At 36.2% G+C, this 21,567-nt stretch overlaps 3 protein-coding genes across 9 annotated transcripts; all 3 read right to left on the reverse strand.

The window, feature by feature from the left end:
* Positions 1-1,711: 1,711 nt before the first annotated feature.
* LOC129309565 (uncharacterized) lies at positions 1,712-4,202 on the reverse strand. Its single transcript, XM_054951177.1, has 3 exons — positions 3,590-4,202; positions 3,376-3,489; positions 1,712-3,194 (listed from the first exon to the last, which is right to left on the reverse strand). The coding sequence occupies exons 1-3, from the start codon at positions 3,635-3,637 to the stop codon at positions 2,262-2,264; spliced, it is 1,095 nt and encodes a 364-aa protein (XP_054807152.1). The 5' UTR covers positions 3,638-4,202; the 3' UTR covers positions 1,712-2,261.
* A 2,571-nt stretch (positions 4,203-6,773) lies between these two features.
* On the reverse strand, positions 6,774-16,184 carry LOC129308769 (DNA ligase 1). Of its 7 annotated transcripts, none has more exons than XM_054950118.1 (19): positions 15,954-16,179; positions 14,370-14,579; positions 13,037-14,161; positions 12,386-12,502; positions 11,793-11,894; positions 11,586-11,702; positions 10,612-10,842; positions 10,435-10,529; positions 10,155-10,242; positions 9,814-9,945; positions 9,313-9,425; positions 9,039-9,140; positions 8,888-8,949; positions 8,614-8,685; positions 8,457-8,530; positions 8,307-8,363; positions 7,473-7,550; positions 7,301-7,378; positions 6,774-7,169 (listed from the first exon to the last, which is right to left on the reverse strand). In XM_054950118.1, the coding sequence occupies exons 3-19, from the start codon at positions 13,847-13,849 to the stop codon at positions 7,104-7,106; spliced, it is 2,397 nt and encodes a 798-aa protein (XP_054806093.1). In that variant the 5' UTR covers positions 13,850-14,161; positions 14,370-14,579; positions 15,954-16,179; the 3' UTR covers positions 6,774-7,103. The 7 variants fall into 7 exon arrangements, 4 of the variants coding, with proteins under 4 accessions (XP_054806093.1, XP_054806095.1, XP_054806094.1 ...); XM_054950120.1 differs by having other exon boundaries at positions 13,037-14,164; XR_008592727.1 differs by having other exon boundaries at positions 7,108-7,169; positions 8,284-8,344; positions 15,954-16,184.
* A 3,708-nt stretch (positions 16,185-19,892) lies between these two features.
* On the reverse strand, positions 19,893-20,569 carry LOC129310068 (protein indeterminate-domain 14-like). The gene has a single exon (XM_054951906.1). It carries the CDS (start codon positions 20,497-20,499, stop codon positions 19,999-20,001), a length of 501 nt encoding a protein of 166 aa, XP_054807881.1. The 5' UTR covers positions 20,500-20,569; the 3' UTR covers positions 19,893-19,998.
* Positions 20,570-21,567: the final 998 nt, after the last annotated feature.

Below are 21,567 nucleotides of genomic sequence, written 5' to 3' on the forward strand. Positions count from 1 at the left end.
CAAAGATGAGTTTTATGAATGTGGAGTATAATTGTAATGGCTTGTGGAGGGAGACACTTTTTTTAAACATAAATGCTAAGTTTGGCATTGAGTGTTCCAAGATCCTTGCTGGGTACCAAATTGGGATGAAACCAAGACCATTAGATAAATCTATTAATTATTTGTTAGTGGATGCTTGGATCATTTTAATTGGAAGTCTGAACAGTAAAGTAGGTTTGGAATTTTAAATTTCCTATTGTCATAACTATGTTGTTTTTAGATGTGCACCTTAGCAAATTGTACTTATGGTTGTGGCGGATTGCTTTGCTTGGGTTGGCCGTGGTGAATCATATTGTTGATTACAATAAGTAGCTTCTGTGCTGCAAGCTACGACGGATGTATCCAGAATTTTTGAAACGTCTATTTTACCCATCTTTAAACCTGTTTTGAGTGCTCAACCTAATTTTATATTTCCACAATCTTTTCTACTCTAATTTTAAGCGTTTTCAAGGACTTATACTTTATGGTTCACTTTTGAATAAGTTTTGGATCCCATTACTCCAACTGTTTTCAAAGTCAATTATTTAAAGTTAACCTTAGCCAATTGATAATAACTTATACTAATTGGTTTAGTTAGTTGAGTTTAAATTTAAGTTTGGTTAATGACAAAGGTCATTATATGTGCATGCAAAATCTTTAGTCATATGCAAAATGTTTCCTTCAGATGCACAAGTGTCTCTCACAATTTTCAAATATCTTTCATAGATGCAACATATCTTCTCTAAGATGTAATAATTTTATAATTAACAAAAAAAGGCAATCTGACGGGAAGTGCAAATTATCTTCCATGATATGTAACTTGTCTTCCAGTAGAGGTAAAAGTCTTCCATGTGTGCAAGTTAACAATTTTCATGAATATATTTCATTTTAAGCCACTTGAGGCAATTTGATCATTCTACAGTTTCATGAAAAATATCCGTTGATTTTTTATTTTTTATTTAGAAAGGGTAATTTAGTCAGTTTACATTTTCATGAAATTTTTTAATTTTTTTTATTCAAAAAGGCAATTTGGTCATTTTATTCCTATACAGGACCTAGATCCCTAAAAAATGTGAGATCCTTTTAGACAATAAATTTCTTAAATAAGGACTTCTGGACAATATATTATTAACCAAATGCTCCTTTGATCTTTTTTTTTTTAATCAAATAACCCTTTTAAACTTTGAGGTATCTATTATTTTAGTGAAATAATGGACAATTTAATGGTAAGTGGATTATTTGCATAAATATAAAACTTTAGATAATTTATTATAGAGTTTTAAAAGTTTTATTACCAGAGTTCATATATAAGTATAACCCTTTTTTTTTTTTTTCAATTGATAAAAAATTTTACATTCCGAATGGGTTTGATTTGCTTGTTACTCCCTCTGTCTTTATAGGGCCCATAATTTCAGATAGAAGTAGACTCCCTACAGTCTCCATGCGACTCCTCCTTAAGTTATGGAGAATATAAATTGGTCAATATTAATTTTTAATTGGTCTGCCAATTTTTGGTCACTGGAAAAAATTGCCCTTTCTTCGAGAACATTCCATCAACAAAACTTCAATTAAAAAAAAAAATCAATCAATCTACAACATTCAGCCAAAAAAAAAAAAAATACTGCATTCACCATAAACAGATTTAAAAAAAAAATCGTTGTATGCGAGGGAGACAACTTTGGAATGAAATCTCTACTAGGGGAAGGGTTCAGTCATGGTAAAACTTGTCATTGGAAACATAGGTTTAGCAACAAGTACCAATCCTGGATAGCTAATTAATACATCTAAGCCGCTTCAATTCAACTAACATTTAAGAAGAGTGGCCATCACATCTCTGCATTGTATGTGTGTGTTAAGCTTCATTCATTCATTTATTCAAGGGATGATGAAACTTTTTTTGTTACTCAAGTTTGATCTAATTATCAATTTAGCCCTTGAAATTTAATTTTTATCAATCAAGTCCTTAAATTTTCACAACCATACACAATTAGTCATCATGATGTTATTTCCCCTTTAAACCATAAGGACTAATTGCGTATATGGGTATGAAACTTTAGGGACATGATGGATAAAGATTAGACTTCGATGACCAAATTGATAACTCAAGTAAACTTGAGGATCAAAAGTTTCATTATCCCTTTGTTCATTCTACAAAGTAAGGCAAGCAGAATTCATGCCCTTTTTTTAAGCCACATCATCAAAGACCATCATAATCAACATGCAAGAAGATAACAATCATGGGTTCAATCACCATCCTGGGATGAAGCAAGAGATGTGTCAAATGACTTCTTCCTGACCAAGAGACATGTGATTCTGGAAGGATTTGAATGAGTATTTTCAAGGCTACACACCACAAAGTCAGGCCTGTGAAGTGCAAGGTGAAGCCTATCTTTTCCAACCACTAAAGCAGAAGCATCAAGCAGCACGTGCCATGAGTTCCTATGAGCTTCTGAAACCCAATGCATTGTCCCATTCACATCTGCTGGGTAAGAGAATAGCCCCTTTGGACTGATCTTACACTTCCTTCTGAAATTCTGGCTCAGCTGGGACCCACTGATCCTCAAATCCAACCATGTCTTAGGTGCTGGAATCACCTTGGATTCCTTAAAAGAAGCGAATTCTCTGATGTAATCCTCTTCTTCCTTAAGAATGGTCATGTAATAGCTTCCTTTGACAAAAGGGTAGCTTTCACCCACCAACATCATGGCATCCTTGTAACTAGGTATGAAGAGTACGAGGTATTCATCATCAGGCAATCCACAATGCTTCAAGACCTTGTTGTGAGCTTGGATTTCTGGGATGGAGATGAAGCTTCCAGGAAATGAGGACTTCTTGGTGAGAATGTCCAGCAGTCTTGATGGCTCTAATTGGGTTCTGTCCAATTCACGAAGGTTGCTCCCAAAAAATTGTGGAGAAGATTCTCTGAAACCTCCTCTTGGCGATTTTCTTCGATCATCAGACAGGGGTTCTGAAGGCTCCTCGTTGATGATGAAGTTAGACAGATCAATACCATCACCTTCAATGAGTCCTGCATATTCTGGGTATTTTGCCAGAACATACTCTTCAACATATTCTATTTCTTTCTGGGTGATAGGACCAGACCATCTAAGGTCAATATCACGTATTATTGACATGGCTTCTGCTATGATGTGAGCTGGAATCACCTTATGTGGTTTCTGTTTGGATTTAAGCCCATAAGTTGGGAATCAAAGATAATAATACTAAATAAGGAAAAAAAAAATGCATCTTGTGATCCTTGAATCTAAGAAAGTCCACCATGATCAATTAGAAAGACTAGTCAAATGTAAACATGTTTATATCTTCAAAGTGGAAACTATGTAAGGTATGGTAAAATACCTTCACAACCATACTGTTAGATTTGGAAGAATTTTCTGCAATCAATTTCTGTACAGGATGATTCGGTATCTTCGTCTCTTTAATCTCACCTTCCACCATGCCTTGATATGTAACCTAAGACAAAGTCAACAAAAATTAAAGCTGTGGTCGTTGGAGCAGAACAAAAAACAAACATCTATTAAACATGGTCATATATAGTCTGAAATGATCTCACCTCAGATCCTCCGTGCGAAACAACTTGCTCCTCACTGTTAGTTCCCATGGTGATATATATTATATATATCTCAATATAATATCACTCACAGAAACATAAGACAGATGTAACTCAAAGTGCGGAACCAGAGAAAATCTAGGAAGAAGAGACAAATTAATCTTGAAAAGAAGACCAAACCTTCCTCTTTTTGCAGAAAAGGTTTAAGAAAGATGAAGCAGTGAAGCAAAGATCAGAAAACCCACTTCACCAAAAAGATCATGTAACTGATTCATATGGGGTTTTAAGAGATGAAGAGAAAAATTAGATCAGAAGAGATGAGAAGACCCAGGAAAACCCACTAAGATGTCAATTCCTTGACTAAGTTGTGTATGAAATGGACACGTGATAAGGAAATTTAAAAACTCAGATGATTATGCCGACTAAGACAACAGCGAAGGCTGTTGATGATCACAGGGCAAGTCACAAAGAAATGACGATATGGTGATCTAGACTTAACCGTGGTTCAACATAACGATTCTGCAGAACCCTAAATTTGGTGCATCTTCTGGGGTTTGATTAAAAAAATTGAGCTTGGTTTTGATTCTTAAAAGTATCAAGGGCAAGATTTTAGAGGTGAAGGTTTCAAATGGCAACACCATCACTCTGCATTTGTTAATTGGAAATGCAACGTCACTCAGAATTTTATATTTACATTTGAAAATGACCACTTCAGAACTTTGGCGCAATGTCAACACACCCATTGTCTCATGTCTGATTTCAACAAAACTGCTCCACTGAATCAATTTCTTATGCCGAGCATTTCGTTGAGTCCTTTCTCCTATTTTCCTTTCAGTATCCAATGTAAGTTTTGTTTTGTTTTTTTTTTTTTTAACATCAAACACACATTAATTTGATTGGTGTCATCTCAACTATTAGCTCTGTCACAGATTCTATAATTGTTACTAAAAAATGGTTCTTCATGCATGCTTTCATGTTTTTTTTTTTTGGATAGAAATGATTTCATGTTGTTTTTACTGGTGCATGTAACTATATAGACGAAATTATCAGTAAGCATCATGGTTTAATAAATAAGATTACATGCTATTAGTTGTCACTAACAGTGATTGGATATATGTTGACAAAAATAAATTTTTTATAAGAAAAATCTCATATTTGAGTTCTGGTTTCATTCAAATCTACTAACAGTCAACTTTGTAATAGCTGACATTACCATGTTGATAATTATTATGAAAAATGATTAAATTAAGCATTAGATGAAAGTGCTTATAAATAAGTATTTTTTTTAAAAAATGGAAAGTTTACTCTTGAACTAATAATTCCCCAGTTTCTTTAGGAATATTAAAGTTTTGCAAACACTATTCAATAAGACTACATATGTATATTTCCGGGAAAACAGCAACCGGTTGATTGGGCCTTGAAGGGATTCATATTTCTCACTCCACAACATCATTCCAATAACAATGTTCTCAAAATAAAATACTACGAATCCCAATAACAATCTTCTGGAATTAAAAATATTATTAAATCCTCCCTTGAATACAATCATGACTTGTTAATTAAAGACATAGAAAGGCATTATGCCTTTTGAAGATGCCTTAATGAGATCATTAGATAAGGACAAGGTCATCCCAACAATTCATTTTATATTATATATACAGAGAGAGAGAGAACTAAACAAGTGCATCATCCTAACATATAAAATAATGACCAAGCGGAACTGCACGATTGGAAGATATATTAGCGCATGAAATGTTAAGAATAAGAATAACTCCCTTCCTTTTTTTTTTTTTTTGTCGAACCTTTCCTTAATTTGATTGGTGGCTAATTAACTAATCTTACCATAATTGGATGACACTAAATAACAGGGCCTATTTAATCAATTTCCAACTAAAGTTGGCTTTCATCCTAAAAATAATATGATTTATTAGTACACTACTAGTTTAAGACTCAGTCAAATCCATAAATTGTATCAATTTAGTATCAACTTAAAAAGTTTTCAAACATATAAACAAATTAATATATTCCGCATACAATTGCAAGTAATTACTAAAATTACATGTTACCTATATTATTATTTTTTATAGATCTATTGTCTCTCCTGTTATTCTTCATCGAGGCCCTCTCATAAAAGAGGTCATTGATTCTGTAATGTGATGTGTTGCTCTTTCTGCGAATATCTCGTTGGAGAGAGAGAGAGAGGAGATCTTGTGGTTGGGTCGTTGTCAATAGAATATTGAAATTGAATTTCTATCTCCATCGATCCTTCTTTTTCTCCAATTAAAGCTGTTGATTACTCCATAATCACAAATCTTAATTTGAGCAAGCCTTGATTTACTCGGTTCTTGGTTGGACTGCAACAATACATATAAGGTTGAGTACTTGAGTTATTTGTTATGACACTGGACGTGGAACAGTCAAACAGTGATAATTTTTGTCTTTGTGCGTTACATGTACTCGCAAGCTTTCAAGCTTTCTATGACATATAATAATAGTTAACTTTAACTAACATATCTAATGTTACTAAATGTGAAAAGTCCTACATGAGATAAAATTGAATCTAATAAGGATATACAAGTTAAAAACGCTCGCAAATTTATTATTCTAAAATTTCAAGTCATTGTGCGTTACTGTTTCCACTCGACAGCATTCATGCATGACTCGTTTTAGGCCTAAACTAAATAAGCTCGTGAGCAGAAGAAAATCTCTGTGGCATAATCACCCCTCGTGAAAAATAAGAGTCGGTCACATGTAACGTCTTTGTTACAAAAGAAACAAAAATAATAAGGAACACATCTGAGGATGGGGAAAATGAAGTGGGAAGTGGTTTGGAAGATGAGAATTAATTAAATACTAGGTAAATGTGAAACGAAAGTACAAGTAGGAAAATAAGTCATGGTCATTTGAGAGGGAGGCCACTTTTGTGTCCACTCTTCATTTTATGTTTTATTGCGTTCATTCTTCTATATATATCATTATATTGTGCACTATAACTAGCATCGTTTACCATCAATTACTACTAATCGATACTCATATATTTCTGCTTAATTACAACTTCAAATTTATTGGATGGACTCATATAGGGCTATTTGGCTTGAAGGAAAAGCTCGCCTCTGCCTTAATGGGAGGTGCAAGACAGTCAATTCTCGTCTTGTCTCTGCCGCTTTTGCAACAAGAAGACTAGCTCTTGACTTGCGTAATTCACTCACATGTTCATCTTTATATAAAGTTCATATTTTCTTTTCCCTGAAGATTAAAGGGCCAGCTTGAAAAGCACCCTGAATCTCTGATCACTAAAACGGGATTAGTACATTTCTGTGAAGAACCGAAAACGAATTACAAAACCCCATCACATCATGCCTAGTAATGTTTGAAGCCTTCTAGATCTCACTCTTATATTAGATATGCAATTCTGCTATCTGACCTATGTTTTAAGGGGGCAAAATTTGCATCTGCATATCAGATATTGAGGGTTTTGATAAACGTCATCCTGTATGTGAGGAGCGAGAAAAATCTCTCAATCCTCTTCATCATCGTGGTTGTTCGGGTGATTGTGTTTTTGAGCAGAATACATTTCAGCAACCTGAAAATGAGTCAAAATCTTTAGCTTAATAAGCTAAGGCAAGAGCCGAACATGACTGAAGAATTCATGGCTCTTGTTTCAATCTTCCATCATGAATAAATAATTATTCAGATTAGAAGTTTTTTCTTTACCATCTCAGATGATGAGGCTTGTTCAGGAGCTTTGTCATCCCGAACTCGAACCAGACGAGGGAATCGAAGAGATATGCCCTTTATCAAGAAAGACATCAATAAAAAGTAAAAGCAAGTAAATGATCAACCAATGATAACAGGTACGAATCTACTATAAATGCATTGTTTGTACCTTATCCGAATCTACTATGCCTACTGCAGCACGGTGAACGGGGCTAATGGTCAAGTCTGCTGCTTTCACCTCCCACACCTGTAAGAAACAAAACAGCACATAAGTGATAGCAAAAAGATTTGCATTAATGAAGATGCATTCAAGTGCTCTTGCCAATGGATTTCTTCCTGAAGTGTTAGATTTCTCGTTATTATGGAAGGGAAACTTCATAGAAGATGCCGTGTTGTGTGTCCATGTCTGAAACTTGTATCAAACAGTAAGCAAGGCTTCAAATTGTGCCAAGACAAATTAGTTGAATCACCACTTTGGTGTTTGCGTCCATGTCGTGTAAATGTCCATGCTTCTTGGGTTCTTCTCAGTATTATTAAAACAAAAGAATTTGTAAATATAATTGCATAACTTCTGTCGCCTTCACCTATACCTGATAGTTAAATTACCATAGTAGGCGTCTATTAAGGAAAATAAAAAAGAAAGGCCATTGTATGAAATGCATCATCCAAGGTCCCAAAGATAATTAAAAGGAAAGATGAACACAAAACTGCATTCATTATCCCATATATTATGATTAGCGTTTGGAAAAACGCACCATGGACTCAGAAACCAGAAAACAATATACCACCAAATTGGAGAACTTGATCATGTGGAATCAGATCATTGTAGCATCAACCACAGAATGGAGATGCTTTCAGATCTTTCACTTGAGCAATAACAAATTAAAAACAAGCGCACACAATGCCAGAAAAAGTAGGCAGACAACCGTGTGGAATAGTACATCAAGTGAAAGGGAATTAAGAAAACAGATGCAGATTACCAAGCGAAGTTAAAACTATGCACCTCAGAGGCTTCAAACCATACATCAGGATTGATTGTCTCTGCATATCGATAATAAGGCTGCAATTAAGAAGTGAGTTTAAAACATCAAACATTATTAATCACAACATAAATAAACCAGGCTCAGAGAGATTGAACAAGAGAAACAGAGACCTTTGGTTTCGGAATCACTTTAGTACGAAGACTAGCAGAACGTTCTTCAAGTGTTGCCTCTGAGAATCCCGTGCCTAATCAGCATAACATTTAAGTTATGAAGCAGAACTCATTCTAATATACACAAAGGGTGGAGACTTGAAATGATAGAACTGACCTATTTTACAAATGCTTTGAAATTCTTCATTATTGCTGTCATAGCAAGCAAGGAGAAAAGCTCCATAGACCCCTACAGAGTAGTCATCATGACCATAATTCCTTTATTACAGCTGTAACCGAAAAGCATGCGACAGAAGTACTAGAGTACAAGGGTTAGCCAAGGCTGGCCTCATTTTAACATGAGGCAGAACACTGGAGACCACTTTCTTAAAAATGAGAAAGAAAGAACACAACAAGCATCTCCTCATTAAAAGAATAAACTAAAAGATCACCTGTACGTTTTCCACGACCATGAAATGCAGCAATAGGTACCAAATCCAGTGAGTCCCCTATACTGAAAATTAGAGCCAGTGAATAAAACAAAAAAATATTAATAATTAATAAAGTGCATATGAAAGAGGAAATGAATATCACATCCCTTACTTTTCAAGATAATCTTTCTTCAGTTTTAGCCAGTTCAGTGACCGCTTGGAAGGTTCATACGTCGCGTCTTCATACAATGTTTTGATAATTAAACCCTCACAACTACAAAATGGGAAATACCAAAATATAACAATAAATATATTAAAGGCCAAATAAATTGCATAATCAACTGCCTTTAGTAATAGTAACAATTCAACCACAAAATATCTTTCACAGAATATATAAAAGGATGAACTTTCCATCTACTTGACTTTCAAGTAACTATGAATGATACCTAGCATCAACAGCTGCATCGAGAAACTTTTGTATTTCCTCAACATCATTTGATGTTATTGCTGTTGCAAACTGAAAAAATCCAGGTTCTTCCTCAAAAGAGGCATAGAGATGCTGCAGGGATAAAATGAAGAGCACAATCAGCAAATCAACATATCATTCTGACTCATAAAACCGACAGCTACTAGGACATGACAAGTTCATAACAAACCCATGATTCTCAATGATTCATATTGAAATTTAACCGATGGATATAAGTGGGCAACGGTACTCTAGGATGGCCCCAAGAAACCCTGCCCCTTTAGGCCTTAACATGGAACTATCCTGTTCCTATTTTGAATATCCCCCCTCAACTCAGTCAATCTTATAATTCTATGTCCACCTTTACATTGTCTTTAACAGCAGAGCAGCTTCAGTAAAGCTTATGCACTTCAGACAATTGTAAGACTTCCTAATTCAAGTATTTACATAAAATAATGGCAAAAGAAGATAACGCTGGTACCTCTCTCCGAATTTTCAGGTTTTCCTGAAGTAGTGGCTTGCCGTTGAGATACAAGATATCAAATGCAAATATGCATACATCGACTTTAATATCACTCATAGATACATTTTTGCGAGCTCGGGTACTGAGAACCTGTCATAACACTTTGCATTTAATAAAAGTACAAGAATTACTCTGTATGCAATATATCAATAACTTATCAGCTACATTGCCAGCATAGCTAAAATACTAGCGTAAAAAAGACAAGACAATTTGCTAAGCACATGACTGATTTGTTATTCATAATTATTAAACATAACCAACTCATTATAATCACATGAACTATTTCCTTCATTTCTTACCTGAAAAGGAAGAATTTTCTTTTTCTCCCGGTCATATGCAACAAGTTCACAATCAAGAACAAATGATGATACAGACGATTTCTTTACCCTGTTGACCAGCAGCAAATATTAGGAACCTAAGTTGACTTAAGTATTGGGAAGAACCTGGTGTGCTTATCACAAAATGAAGCGAAAATCTCAAAACAGTGAATTTCTCTGTATTTGATTTCCTGATCTTAAGGAAGTCTTGATTACAAAGACAAAAAGATGCCATGCCTCAAATATAATGATTCAAATTTACCTTGAAATAGCAGCAACAACATCAGGAAACTTTCCCGTATTCCGTTCAGCATTTCTACTGTAAATCTCAACTGATCCATTGTCCATGTAATGTACCTGTTTCAACAAAGCTGTTGTTACAGTAATAAATATCATGAGCAGTATATTTCTGGAGGTGGGTTTGACCAAACCATATCACCTGGGCACGCTCTCCATCATATTTGTATTCACAAGTAAACTCTGCATCCTGGAATTTATTTAGAACTTCAGATACACCCTTAGTTGCTTTAGACAACATAGGTCCAACTGGAACACCAAGAGTAAAGTGACATGTCTCTGGAAGTTTCCATACACCACCACTAAGCAATGCAGGAATTATTTTGTCATACACAGGAAGAACTGAATATACTTGTTTAACAATCTTTGCAGCCTGATGCAAAATCAAATCACGATATCAATTGTTAATTATTATTTTTTACAAAATAAATAAGAAATTTAGTCAATCATTATTCATTACAACAACAACAACAACAAGCCTTTATCCCACTCAATCATTATTCATTACTGTCCATAATCTCATAAAAGGCAGAACAAGTAAGGAAAAAATGGCTGGTATCTTCACTAGGAAGCACAGGCATTCACACCAAAGACATATTCCAGTTGAACTCATAATCATCCTCCCCCCTCTCAGCTTTTATACAAAAAGCCTATTTCAGTTGGACTCATAAACCATCACTTGTTTAACAATATTAGCAGCCTAGTGTAAAAATCAGGCCACTATTAGTTTTTTAATTTTTTTACAATATAAAAAAGAAACTTAAGTAAGCTTTATTCATCAATGTCCATAGTTTTATAAAATGCAGAACAACTAAGGGAAAAATGGCTGGTATCTTCACCCAGAAGTACTGGCATTCGCACCAAAGACCCATTTCATATTTCAGTTGGGCTCAAATCATCCTCCCCCCCCCCCCCTCCCTCTCAACTTTCACACAAAAACTATTTCAGTTGGACTCACAAATCATCCTCCCCCCTCACTCAACTTAAACTGCTACCATTTACTCCAAAAGTTTTTAAACCAAATAACAGCATTACCTTCTCCACTGTCTCAGGGAGAATGAGACATTAGGTTCACTCTACATATCATATTTTGAAAACTCAAGGGCGTTAAGTTACCTCCTCTAAGGGGGACTGAACTTTAGGAGGTGGTATAGAATGTCCTTCAGTGTATACCGCAGCTTGGCCCAGTGCAGCTAAGAGAGTTTGCTCAGCATACCCAATCCGCAACTTTGACTGCAAATAGTAATGATCATAATATTAATACTAATAATGTTGAGAAGAACGCCGGCCACACTATTTCAATAAATACACCATGATTGCAACCTGAAGCAGACGAATTAGATATTGAGGTTCACAGTCAGTTGCAGCAACAAGAAGTCCCTTGATGTGATTCTTTTTCTTCTCGTGGCTGTCTTTACCAGATTCCTGTACACATTTAGAGATATGGGGCGAATTAGTAGTAGACTCTAGCACATGGCAACACTAAGTCATCAATAAAAAATGTTTTGATTCCCAATAAATTCCTCTTTTCTTGTCTCGTTTCAGTATTCAACAAACCAAACTAATTCTTAAGGTCAAATAACACATACAGACACACTCTTTTCCAGACAACAAAAAATGCCTGTGACATAGAAAAGCAATAAAAAAAAATTCCTGCAGATGCGATATAAAAATTGGGTACACCATATTCAAAATTTAATAAAAATTAAGACCATTTTCAATCAACAAGTGAACGGCAGATTATATCATTAAAATGGACCAAAATATGATTTATCTGAGACAAATAAATCATCTCTAGACAGTACTAAACTCCAATCCATTACAAAAACTACAACAGCGAAACCTCAAATCCATGCTGCCCAGCCCCTCAGAGGAAGTGCTTTAAATATACAAAATACAAAATCGATTCATTGTACCTTGGCAATAAGACGAAAGGTGTTGAAAACCTTCCTAATAGTTAATGGATCAGGTTTCCGCATCATTGCTTGAGACGAGCGGCTTGCCTTGGCAACAAGGCCCAAATCACCTTTTTCCTGCCAATAATAACGACAAAAGAAAGTCCATCAGGATATTTGAACTTATTTGATCAAATCTCATTTCAAAAGGAATTATTATAGACTACAAAAGAGGCTTTACACTTCATACATTAAGGAAAGCAATATTTTAATGTCTCATAAAGTGCCCCATGATGCCGAATCTAACAGAATGCATTTGCATGCGTGCGCATACTAGAGGATAAGCCATTATAACTTCCAGGCTCCTGTTCCATAATAACATTATCAACGAACGTAAGGAAAGTCCTTGTATTTATCATATGTGGAAAAGAAAAAGGACCAACATTTTGGCCCTTCAATCGCTAGCCAAGAACATGAAACAAGCAGTGGGCATACTTTCCCTTTTGCTGGGATAAAAATTGTTCGTATTCATCTTAAGATACACGTATATCCCAGACAAGAAGCAACAGCAAAATCCAAAATTTATGTTAAAACAAGACGACAACAATGCAGAATTCATGCAGTGTAAACTATAAAATGTATGGCAAAAAGCTAAAACCCCATGAGTATCACCTTATACTGATTTTTTATCTGCACCTCAGTCCTTCCACATGCCTCTGCAAGCGCCTTGATAATTGAAGCATCCCCTATTCCCAATTCCAACCCTTCATGTGCAGTGGCAATCTTATTTGCGGAAAGATAAACAACAGCCACCAGATCCTCGGGTGTAGTGTTCATAACAGTCCTCAGCATATTGCACACTATATCTGTAATCACAATGCGTCCTGTTTCTTCTGCAATCATATCAAATGCCAAACCGAGAAACAGAAAGGGCACAGGTTCACCCTTCTCCCAACAAGACATGGAACTAGGGTCAAAATCTGTAGGTTTCTTCTTCAAAAGAGAAACTTTTTTCTTCAGCTCTGTAATCTTCTCCTGGGAACCAACGACGCGCATTCTCTTCGCCGCAAGTGCACCCTCAGACCCTGTCAGCCCCCCGTTGCTCAAGTGTTCTTTGGTCGGTTCTTGTGCCTTCTCGGAATCTTTAATGTCAGTGGACTTAGTATCGTTACTGGGTTCCAAAGACTGACCAGTACTTTCCGTGCATTTGAGGGTTTTAGGGTTTTGGGTTGAATTAGAATCCGGGGCTTTTCGTTTCCCGGGCGATGATGATTGGGGCTTTTTCTTGGCAGCGGCACGAGCCCCAGACATGAGAGCATCAAAGGCAGACGGTCGTGACGACATGTTGCCACAGCGATTATGAGCTGAAAGGAAGATGGGCTTGAACAAGAAAGTTTTAGGGGGTGTGAGAGAAAATTCGAGACGAAAGAGAGACTTGACGGGGTGAAAGAATGGGGGAGAGAAGCAAGAACGAAATGAGAGCATGAAATATAATTGAAGAGGACTGTTCCCCGGTTTGCAGAAAATCGTGCAAAAAGAAAACCGAAAGAAACAAAATTGATGAAGCAGATAATTCTAGCACAAATTTTGAGGAGTGTGGAGCTCTAGCTTCTCTCTAGTCTCCTAGTGAGAAGCTCTTGCCTCTCCTTTGCATGATCACTCAAAGTATCCCCTCTGCTCAGTTTCGTCCTCAACTAGCTTTCTTGGGATCCTTTAAACGTAACTCAATTCTGGTCTTGCCTGTCTTCACACTCCAAGAACGTGGAGTTCTACTTCTTGTTTTCAAAGCGCAGCCTCCTGCTTCAAAAGAAGAAGAATATTTTATTAACAGAAGCACAATCAAGCTTGATGAAAACGATTACACTACAAGATTCATAGTCAAATTAAAATGAAAAATTTAAAACAAAGCAAGAAACAATGCGGTTGACAACCACGCAGGGAACAGATGACGCCAGGAAAAAATTCAAATATAGATTCAAAACCAGATTGGACAAATCAATCTCACCGGATTCTGGGAGTAGACTAAGGTTTAAAACCACTCCAATGCTTGCCAGAGAACTACTCAACAACCACGTAGGGCTGACAACGATGGACGGCGTCCAACGGCGAGCGACCAAGTGCGGAATGGCAATGCAATGTCGACGAAGAAAAATGGTTCCGCTACCTCTTGCAGGACGAGACGGGGGCGGAACTCGACCCGACCCGGGGGAACCTTCTTTGGCCCAAAGAAGCATATGCTGTTACTGTTAGTTTGTTTTTATTAATTTAATTAAAATTAAAATAAGTAATATTATTGTTAAAATAATTTTATATTACAGAAAATAATAAAATTATTTTTATAAAATTTGAAAAATCACATAAAAGATCTCATATATGGATTCTAGTTCACAAAAAGTCTCATAAAATGCAACAAGGACAATAAAATCCCATGAATTTTGATTATAATTAATTTGTATGTACATTTATTAAAAAACTCTTTTTTTTATCACCTTGTTAAAAAAATGATAATAATTTTTTTAAATATATAAATAATAATTTGATCGCTCAAAATATTATAATTTTTTTAAAACTTATTAAGACTTTTTTATTATTAATAAATTTATATAAATTATTAAATTATCTTCATTAAAAATAAATAATTTATAATTTTTTTTTATATTTACAATTTTTTTTAAATTTATAATAGTGTAACAATAAATCACAATTTCATACATTAAATTTCTTACTTATTTTGCATTGTTGTGAATGTGAAAAAAAAGTTATAAATATAAAAAAAAGTTATAAATTATTATTTTTAATTAAAATAATTTAATAATTTATATAAATTCATTAATGATAGAAAAATTTTTAAAAATTATGTATTTTGAGATATTAAATTATTATTTATATATTTTAAAAAGATTTTATTATCATTATTTTTGTTAAACTACTTTTTAAAAATTTAAAAATTATCTCATCGTCCACGCTACAGCCGCCACCATCGACTGGTTGCGATGACCAGAGATCAAGATCTCCAGTGACGGCGCGCGAATTTTTCGTGACGATTTATCAAAATACAATAGCTTCTTTATATATATATATATATATATAACAGGTTGCATTTGTTATGCATTTGTTATCGAATGGGTTCGATATAATAATATAATGTTGGAATTTCCCGGGCTAGCGCGCCAAAATGCACCTTTCCCTGGCTTTTTTCCCTCTAGAAGACTAAAATTTAAACAGCAATGGGGCCATATACCGCTCGCCAGACAAAAATTTCCAGGAATTAGCCTAGTGAATTGCACTCCTCTTAATTGTTATATATCCACTTAAAATATCCGATTTCCAATACAATAATTATTCTTCAATCTAAAATCTAAATAAAGTTAACAGAATTTAAATCTTCAATAACTTTCTCATTTTAGCCTCCACGAAGGAATGCTCCTAAAGATAATTCACAAATTTGGCGAGAGGAAGAACAGAGGTTCACAAATTTACGAGAGAAAGAACAGAGCAGATACATACAGATGTGTAAATTGTAATGTGTTCTCACAAATTGCAGAAAAAATCCAACAACAAAAAACAGAAAGCAAGGAAGAACCTGAACCTGAAGCCTGAAGCGCGCGCTGACTGAATCGAGGAACGGAGGGAGTCGAGCGACACAGCGAATCTGCGACAGAGAGGGACTGAGTGAGGGATCTCCGGCCGAGCTCCACGCGACCTGCGAAGGACACTTGAGGAGACCAGATGTCGATTCGATTACAGGGGGACGAGGGTTTTAATTGGGGACGCGTTGTCTGAGGGTACTGAGACAGAGAGAAGAAAGAAAATATCGAGGGAGGGAGGACACAGGATAGGCGAAACCGAACGAGGGGGCATTTTCTAAATAAAAAATTTTTAAAAAAGAAAAAGGGGAATTGAGTTAATGGGCCTATTTCTCAAACAAATTTATGTCTGGGTCCTTTTCAGCAACTCCCCCTGTAATTTTATATAGCTACCAATTCATTATCCTTATCTAGTCTTCTTCAGCTGGCTTCGTTGTGTGATGGACACATGATCATGTGCAGCAGTAAATATGCAGACGAAGGGCATGCTGATTGCTGCATCATTCAAGGTGTTTTTCTACCTGCTATCTGCATCACCACTAAAATTACTCAAAGCATCACCACAAGAGAGAAAAAGTCTTCTTGGAATGAAGCTTATAAAGCTCACAGATCTGGAAAAACATGCCATGCTAGTTTGGGCCAGAACACTTATGTGCCTGCAGAATATGTATGCATGTATGTATGGAACTCTTTGCCTGCCTCTTTCTTCATTGATTAATTGATTTCATAAATAAAGCATCCTCATGCAAAATCTGACATGGTGTGACTCTACCATAGTTTTGGCCAGGCAGGATCTGATCATAAATACAAAGAAATATATTACCTAACAAACTCAACTTGAATTCTCAACAGAGTCAACATTCCCACCATTTTCTGGTCTCTCCTTCCCAAAATCCAACGTTGAATACTTGTTCAATGTGGACTGTCTTGTAGTTAAGCCTCCATGAATAAAAGCAGGTTATCTCATTTTATGATAGAAAGAAAGAAAAAATCACTGTATTGAACTACATAATGACCCATGCATGCATGTAAGCTTCAGATACAGGACTGTGCTAGCTCCAAGATCTCATTAAGGAACAGTGTTGCTCGATCTATCCGTTCATGCAAGGACAACCTGAAAAGGACAAAAGAAGTTAAGGTTCTGTCATGATGACCATTGACGTCTGGGCGAAAAGGCCGTGCATCTTTATCATGATCTCTCTATTTTCCGAAAGTAATTGATCGTCATTTCGTTTCTATGATTGAAACCCAATAAAAGATAGAAGATAATGTCACTGCGATCAACTTTTCCACATGTCGGACGGAGTACGATTATCATGATAAAGGTAACCGCGGTAACGAAGTTGAATTTCAAAAACCATTGTTGTTTAATTAATTTGGTGGTTCAAGCTAAAACTTGCAGTAATTAGCTTATTGAATACTTTATTAGAACACCACCACAAGTGAACTTAAGTTGACAAAGTACACTCATAATATCTCATGACTCATGAGACGTAGTGCTCTTTTTCACCTATCTTTTTCTTACTGATTTTTCAATCTCATTTAAACAAAGTTGAAGCGCTGGCAAACAAACCATCTGATTGTGACGAAAATTACTTCCGAATTTACAGTAAAGAAATTAGTGGGGTCAGCGTGTGGCATTTACAGAGGAATGACCTAAAAGTACTGGTTTTTGAGTTTTGACTCTGATTTTAATTTTTACCTTGTAGTCTTCACTAAGTCGTCCCAAGGAGCAGGAATAATTTCTATAACTTGAGAATCACATAACGGTTCTTTAAACGAAGTTCAGCTATGTATGTAATTTGAATATAAAATTGAGTTCATTAATATTTCTTCAATTCATCAGTTACTGTTGCTAAGAGGGACATTATAACAGCCCTCTGGGTCACCACTGCCTCTCCAGGGTCTTTTCCCAACGCTGGACAACACACATATCACCACACAATTGCCGACTTTCCCACTGGTGGTACAGTGGTTATTCCTCACCCCACCCTCACGGGGGTCTTTTGAAACTTCCCCAAACTCGAACCTCCAACCTCTACCACCTTAACGAAGTTGAGGCGAAGTCTGGTACCATTGAGTTAAGTTGACTCAATGGTACCAGACTTCGCCAGATGGCTATTATATAACAGCCCTCCGCTCACCCCGCCCACCCGAGGTCTTTTGCGGCGCTAGACACTCTCCCCTCAAGCCCCACAATAGGGCGATCCCACCTCTTACGGTGAGCATCAGGAGACAAAGGCTTCCCCGCAGTAGTGTGCAGGATTATTCCCCTTGCGGAGAGCCTCCCCAGGTTCGATCCTCCAACCTCTCCTACATAACAAAGTTGAGGTTGAACCTGGTACCACTGAGTCCAGGTTCAGCCTCAACTTTGTTATGTAGGAGAGGTTGGAGGATCGAACCTGGGGAGGCTCTCCGCAAGGGGAATAATCCTGCACACTACTGCGGGAAAAACTTTGTCTCCTGATGCTCACCATAAGGGGTGGGGTCGCCCTGTTGTAGGACCTGGGGGGAAAGTGTCCAGCGCCGCAAAAGACCTCGGGTGGGCGGAGTGAGCGGAAGGCTGTTACAGACATTCACCAGCTGCAATGCACTCAGAGTTGAAAAGATCGCTTCTTAAGAAGAACCTGTATTATATGATGCAAAGACCAAGCAAAATAAGAAGTAATATTTAGATGTTCTCATCATTGGATTTTTCTATTAAAAATGGAATAATATAAGTTTTAAATTATTGATTTAATCCTTGATCTTTAACTCAATACAACTCGATCCTCATAATTTAATAGATTAAAAAATTATAGGGGCTAAATTATATTATTGAGTCAAAGTTAAGAATTGAATCAATAACATAATTGAGAATAAATTTAAAACCCAAAAGTTATAATTTTTTTTTTTAAAAAAATGTTCTAAATTTAGGACTGAGAACTTATAATTCAACGAGCCTGCCATGGGGTTCGTGGAATGTTGCTTTCAAGAAGTCAATGAAATATGGCAACTTGATATCATCATTTTGAGGTTGATAATAGAATCAAAGTGAGTGAATTATTTAGCCACCCTCTTGACCCATAATCTGAATCTGAGTACTATTATGTTTAGAGGTTGCGGACAGAACAAGCTAACTCCATTCTGGCAACATCTTTGAAAAAGCAGCACTATATACCTATAACCTACTGTTCACTGCTGATCGGATTGATACATTTAGTCGGTAATCCCTTCCGTCCCCTTCAAAAAAAATATGTAACTTTAATTTCTACTTGGAACCCCGACAATGATTTGGACATGCTTGGTTTTGTGATGAGCAAAAGAGGTTAAATACAAGTGGATACAGCTATATATATCATGTCTTTTTATTTGTGCTACTATGCTTTTTGTTGTGATTCATTTGTACTGTAAGGCATCTAACTCCCCCACTTGACCTTGTTTTATCAAAATCTGTTTGTGCATTATTCTTTATCAGCTTCAATATAGTCTGCTCCACGTACTAGCCGGTTAGACGCTGGGGATAAGCATTGCAAGAGTTGGTGTCCCACTATTCTGTGTTCAATTGTCTGTCCTATGGAATCTAAATTAGTTGCAAATTAAAATGAAGCCCCCTCCATATAAGCATGTGAAAAATATAAATCAAGGTTTCTAACGGTTGCTCAATTCTTTATTTTGTATGCGTAATCCATTAATCCATATCATAACTTTGTAGTTTGTTCATCAATTGGCCGAAATTATAAACCAAGGTATGTCACGATCAGATTGCTTATAAACAAAATATTTCATGAAACCAGTTAAAGCACTAAGTAAATGGCTAATCGGTTAAACAGTCAGGTTGGCACAGATTTCAATGCTACGCTGGTAAACTTTTTCCTTGTTCTTGACTCGGAGCTATGTTTATTGCTTAATAAATATTATATGATGTTCTTGTATTCAAGAGAAATGGAAAGCAAGCAAAATTTAAAGTCAGCAAGTGAACACTCATTTGTATTTAATTCAAATCAAGCACTGCTGAATTGATCAGTAGAAGTTGTGAACGGAGGTTGAAGCGAGCAAAGAGTAATTTCAAGGCCTGAACCTTCGCCTGCAAGATTGGCAGGTGATCTCCATGCACGAAGAGCCAATGTGATTAACGGTGGCTCTCTCTTTCATTCTCTCGGCTCTCTGCACCTCCTCCCTCGCTCTCTCCCACACGTGCCTCGCACGTGTGAACTCCGACTGCGCCATCTCTATCTCCCTCCTCGTCAGCTCCCTCACTCTCTCCGCGTACGCCTTCTCCATCGCCGCCAGACGAATCTGCTCCGCCGATTGCCACTTCATCGCCTCTACGCTCAATCCACTACCGCTGTCGCCGCACTTGTATTCGCAATCCGGAGGCGGCTGTATTGGCCTTAGGCTGATTGACAACTGTAAGTCCAGTGAGGGCGTGCGCGGCGCACCTTCAGTAGAGGACGACGACGACGACGACGTCGACAGCGCGGATCGGAATTGTAAGAAAGGAGAATCGGACGACGCCATGAGAGATGAAGGTAGAAGCTGAAGCTCCTTGTGGCCTGACTCCTCCATTTGAAAACAGAGAACGAGAGAAAAGGAACGTGTTTGTGCTTTGTAGATGGGCGAGTCTTAGATCAAGCCCCCTTGGCATATATAAACAGGGCAGGCTTTTCCGAATTTACCATTCTACCCCTGATTGTGCTTGGCGAGGGTGAGGGATTTGTGCGGTGGGAAATTCCGTTATAAGAAGAAGCAACCAAATGGGAAAACAACGGATCACTCTATAGAATGATTTGGGTCCTTATGCAAGGTGAGCGTTCCCAATTGTCAGTGCACATTCTTTGGATTTGGAATGTGTAGGATATATAAATCTCAATCCACACCATTCAAAATGAAACGTTTATCTCAATCTTGTGAGTTGTTTTATATTTTTTTAGTTACATTTTAAGTATTTAAATTTCTTAGCCTCTCTCTTTTTTTCCATGAATTAGAAAGGTAGGTAATAACTTTTGAGATTATAAATAAGATCAAGCTTGTGACCTTCCACTTATATAGGACCACACTTAAATTATATGGCCATTAGAAATTCTTAGAGCCTCTCTCTAACACTACATTCCTTTTATTTTTATTACTAACTATACATATTTACATAAAATGCATTAGGAATAAGTTATATTATTCACAATTTGTTATAGAATTTACACTAACATTAATGATATTATTGTAATGAAAGTTTTCCCAAAACATGGGTTAATTTTAACTTTTTTTATTACTTTTAGGTATCTTCTTATTAAAAACAATTCTATTTTAAAGCATAGTTCAACACTAAATATAAATAAAAATTTAAATATTGATTTAACACATTTTAAGAAACTAATTCCTTTTCTTAAACCTAATCCCCACCTTGTTAGTGGGTTGGTCTTGATTTGAATTATAATTAAACTTTATTTTAAACTCTTGCAGGGACTATATTTTATACTTAAACATGTCAACTCTCATTTGGATGTGATTCAAGTATTTTTAAAAAGCACATGTTATTCATTATTTATATATATTTTTTCAAATGGAGAGGTGCGTTTGTAATTTTTTTTCTTTTTCCAAGAGGGGGCTGCACATGTCCCTCTCTTGGTGTAAACAAAT

This window comes from Prosopis cineraria, unplaced genomic scaffold (genome assembly GCF_029017545.1).
Source record: "Prosopis cineraria cultivar Desert tree isolate PC_DT_omini unplaced genomic scaffold, ASM2901754v1 PC4, whole genome shotgun sequence".
NCBI lineage: Eukaryota > Viridiplantae > Streptophyta > Magnoliopsida > Fabales > Fabaceae > Prosopis > Prosopis cineraria.

Excerpts from the sequence above, each read along its gene's own strand:
- LOC129309565 (XM_054951177.1), bottom strand. The coding sequence starts at position 3,637 with ATGGGAACTAACAGTGAGGAGCAAGTTGTTTCGCACGGAGGATCTGAG. Across the intron at positions 3,490-3,589 it reads TTTCGCACGGAGGATCTGAG|GTTACATATCAAGGCATGGT; the intron begins GTGAGATCATTT and ends ACTTTGTCTTAG. Across the intron at positions 3,195-3,375 it reads CTAACAGTATGGTTGTGAAG|AAACCACATAAGGTGATTCC; the intron begins GTATTTTACCAT and ends AAATCCAAACAG.
- LOC129310068 (XM_054951906.1), bottom strand. The coding sequence starts at position 20,499 with ATGGAGGAGTCAGGCCACAAGGAGCTTCAGCTTCTACCTTCATCTCTC.
- LOC129308769 (XM_054950119.1), bottom strand. The coding sequence starts at position 13,849 with ATGCTCTCATTTCGTTCTTGCTTCTCTCCCCCATTCTTTCACCCCGTC. Across the intron at positions 8,364-8,456 it reads AAGTGATTCCGAAACCAAAG|CCTTATTATCGATATGCAGA; the intron begins GTCTCTGTTTCT and ends TCTTAATTGCAG. Across the intron at positions 7,551-8,306 it reads TATGGTTTGAAGCCTCTGAG|GTGTGGGAGGTGAAAGCAGC; the intron begins GTGCATAGTTTT and ends TGTTTCTTACAG.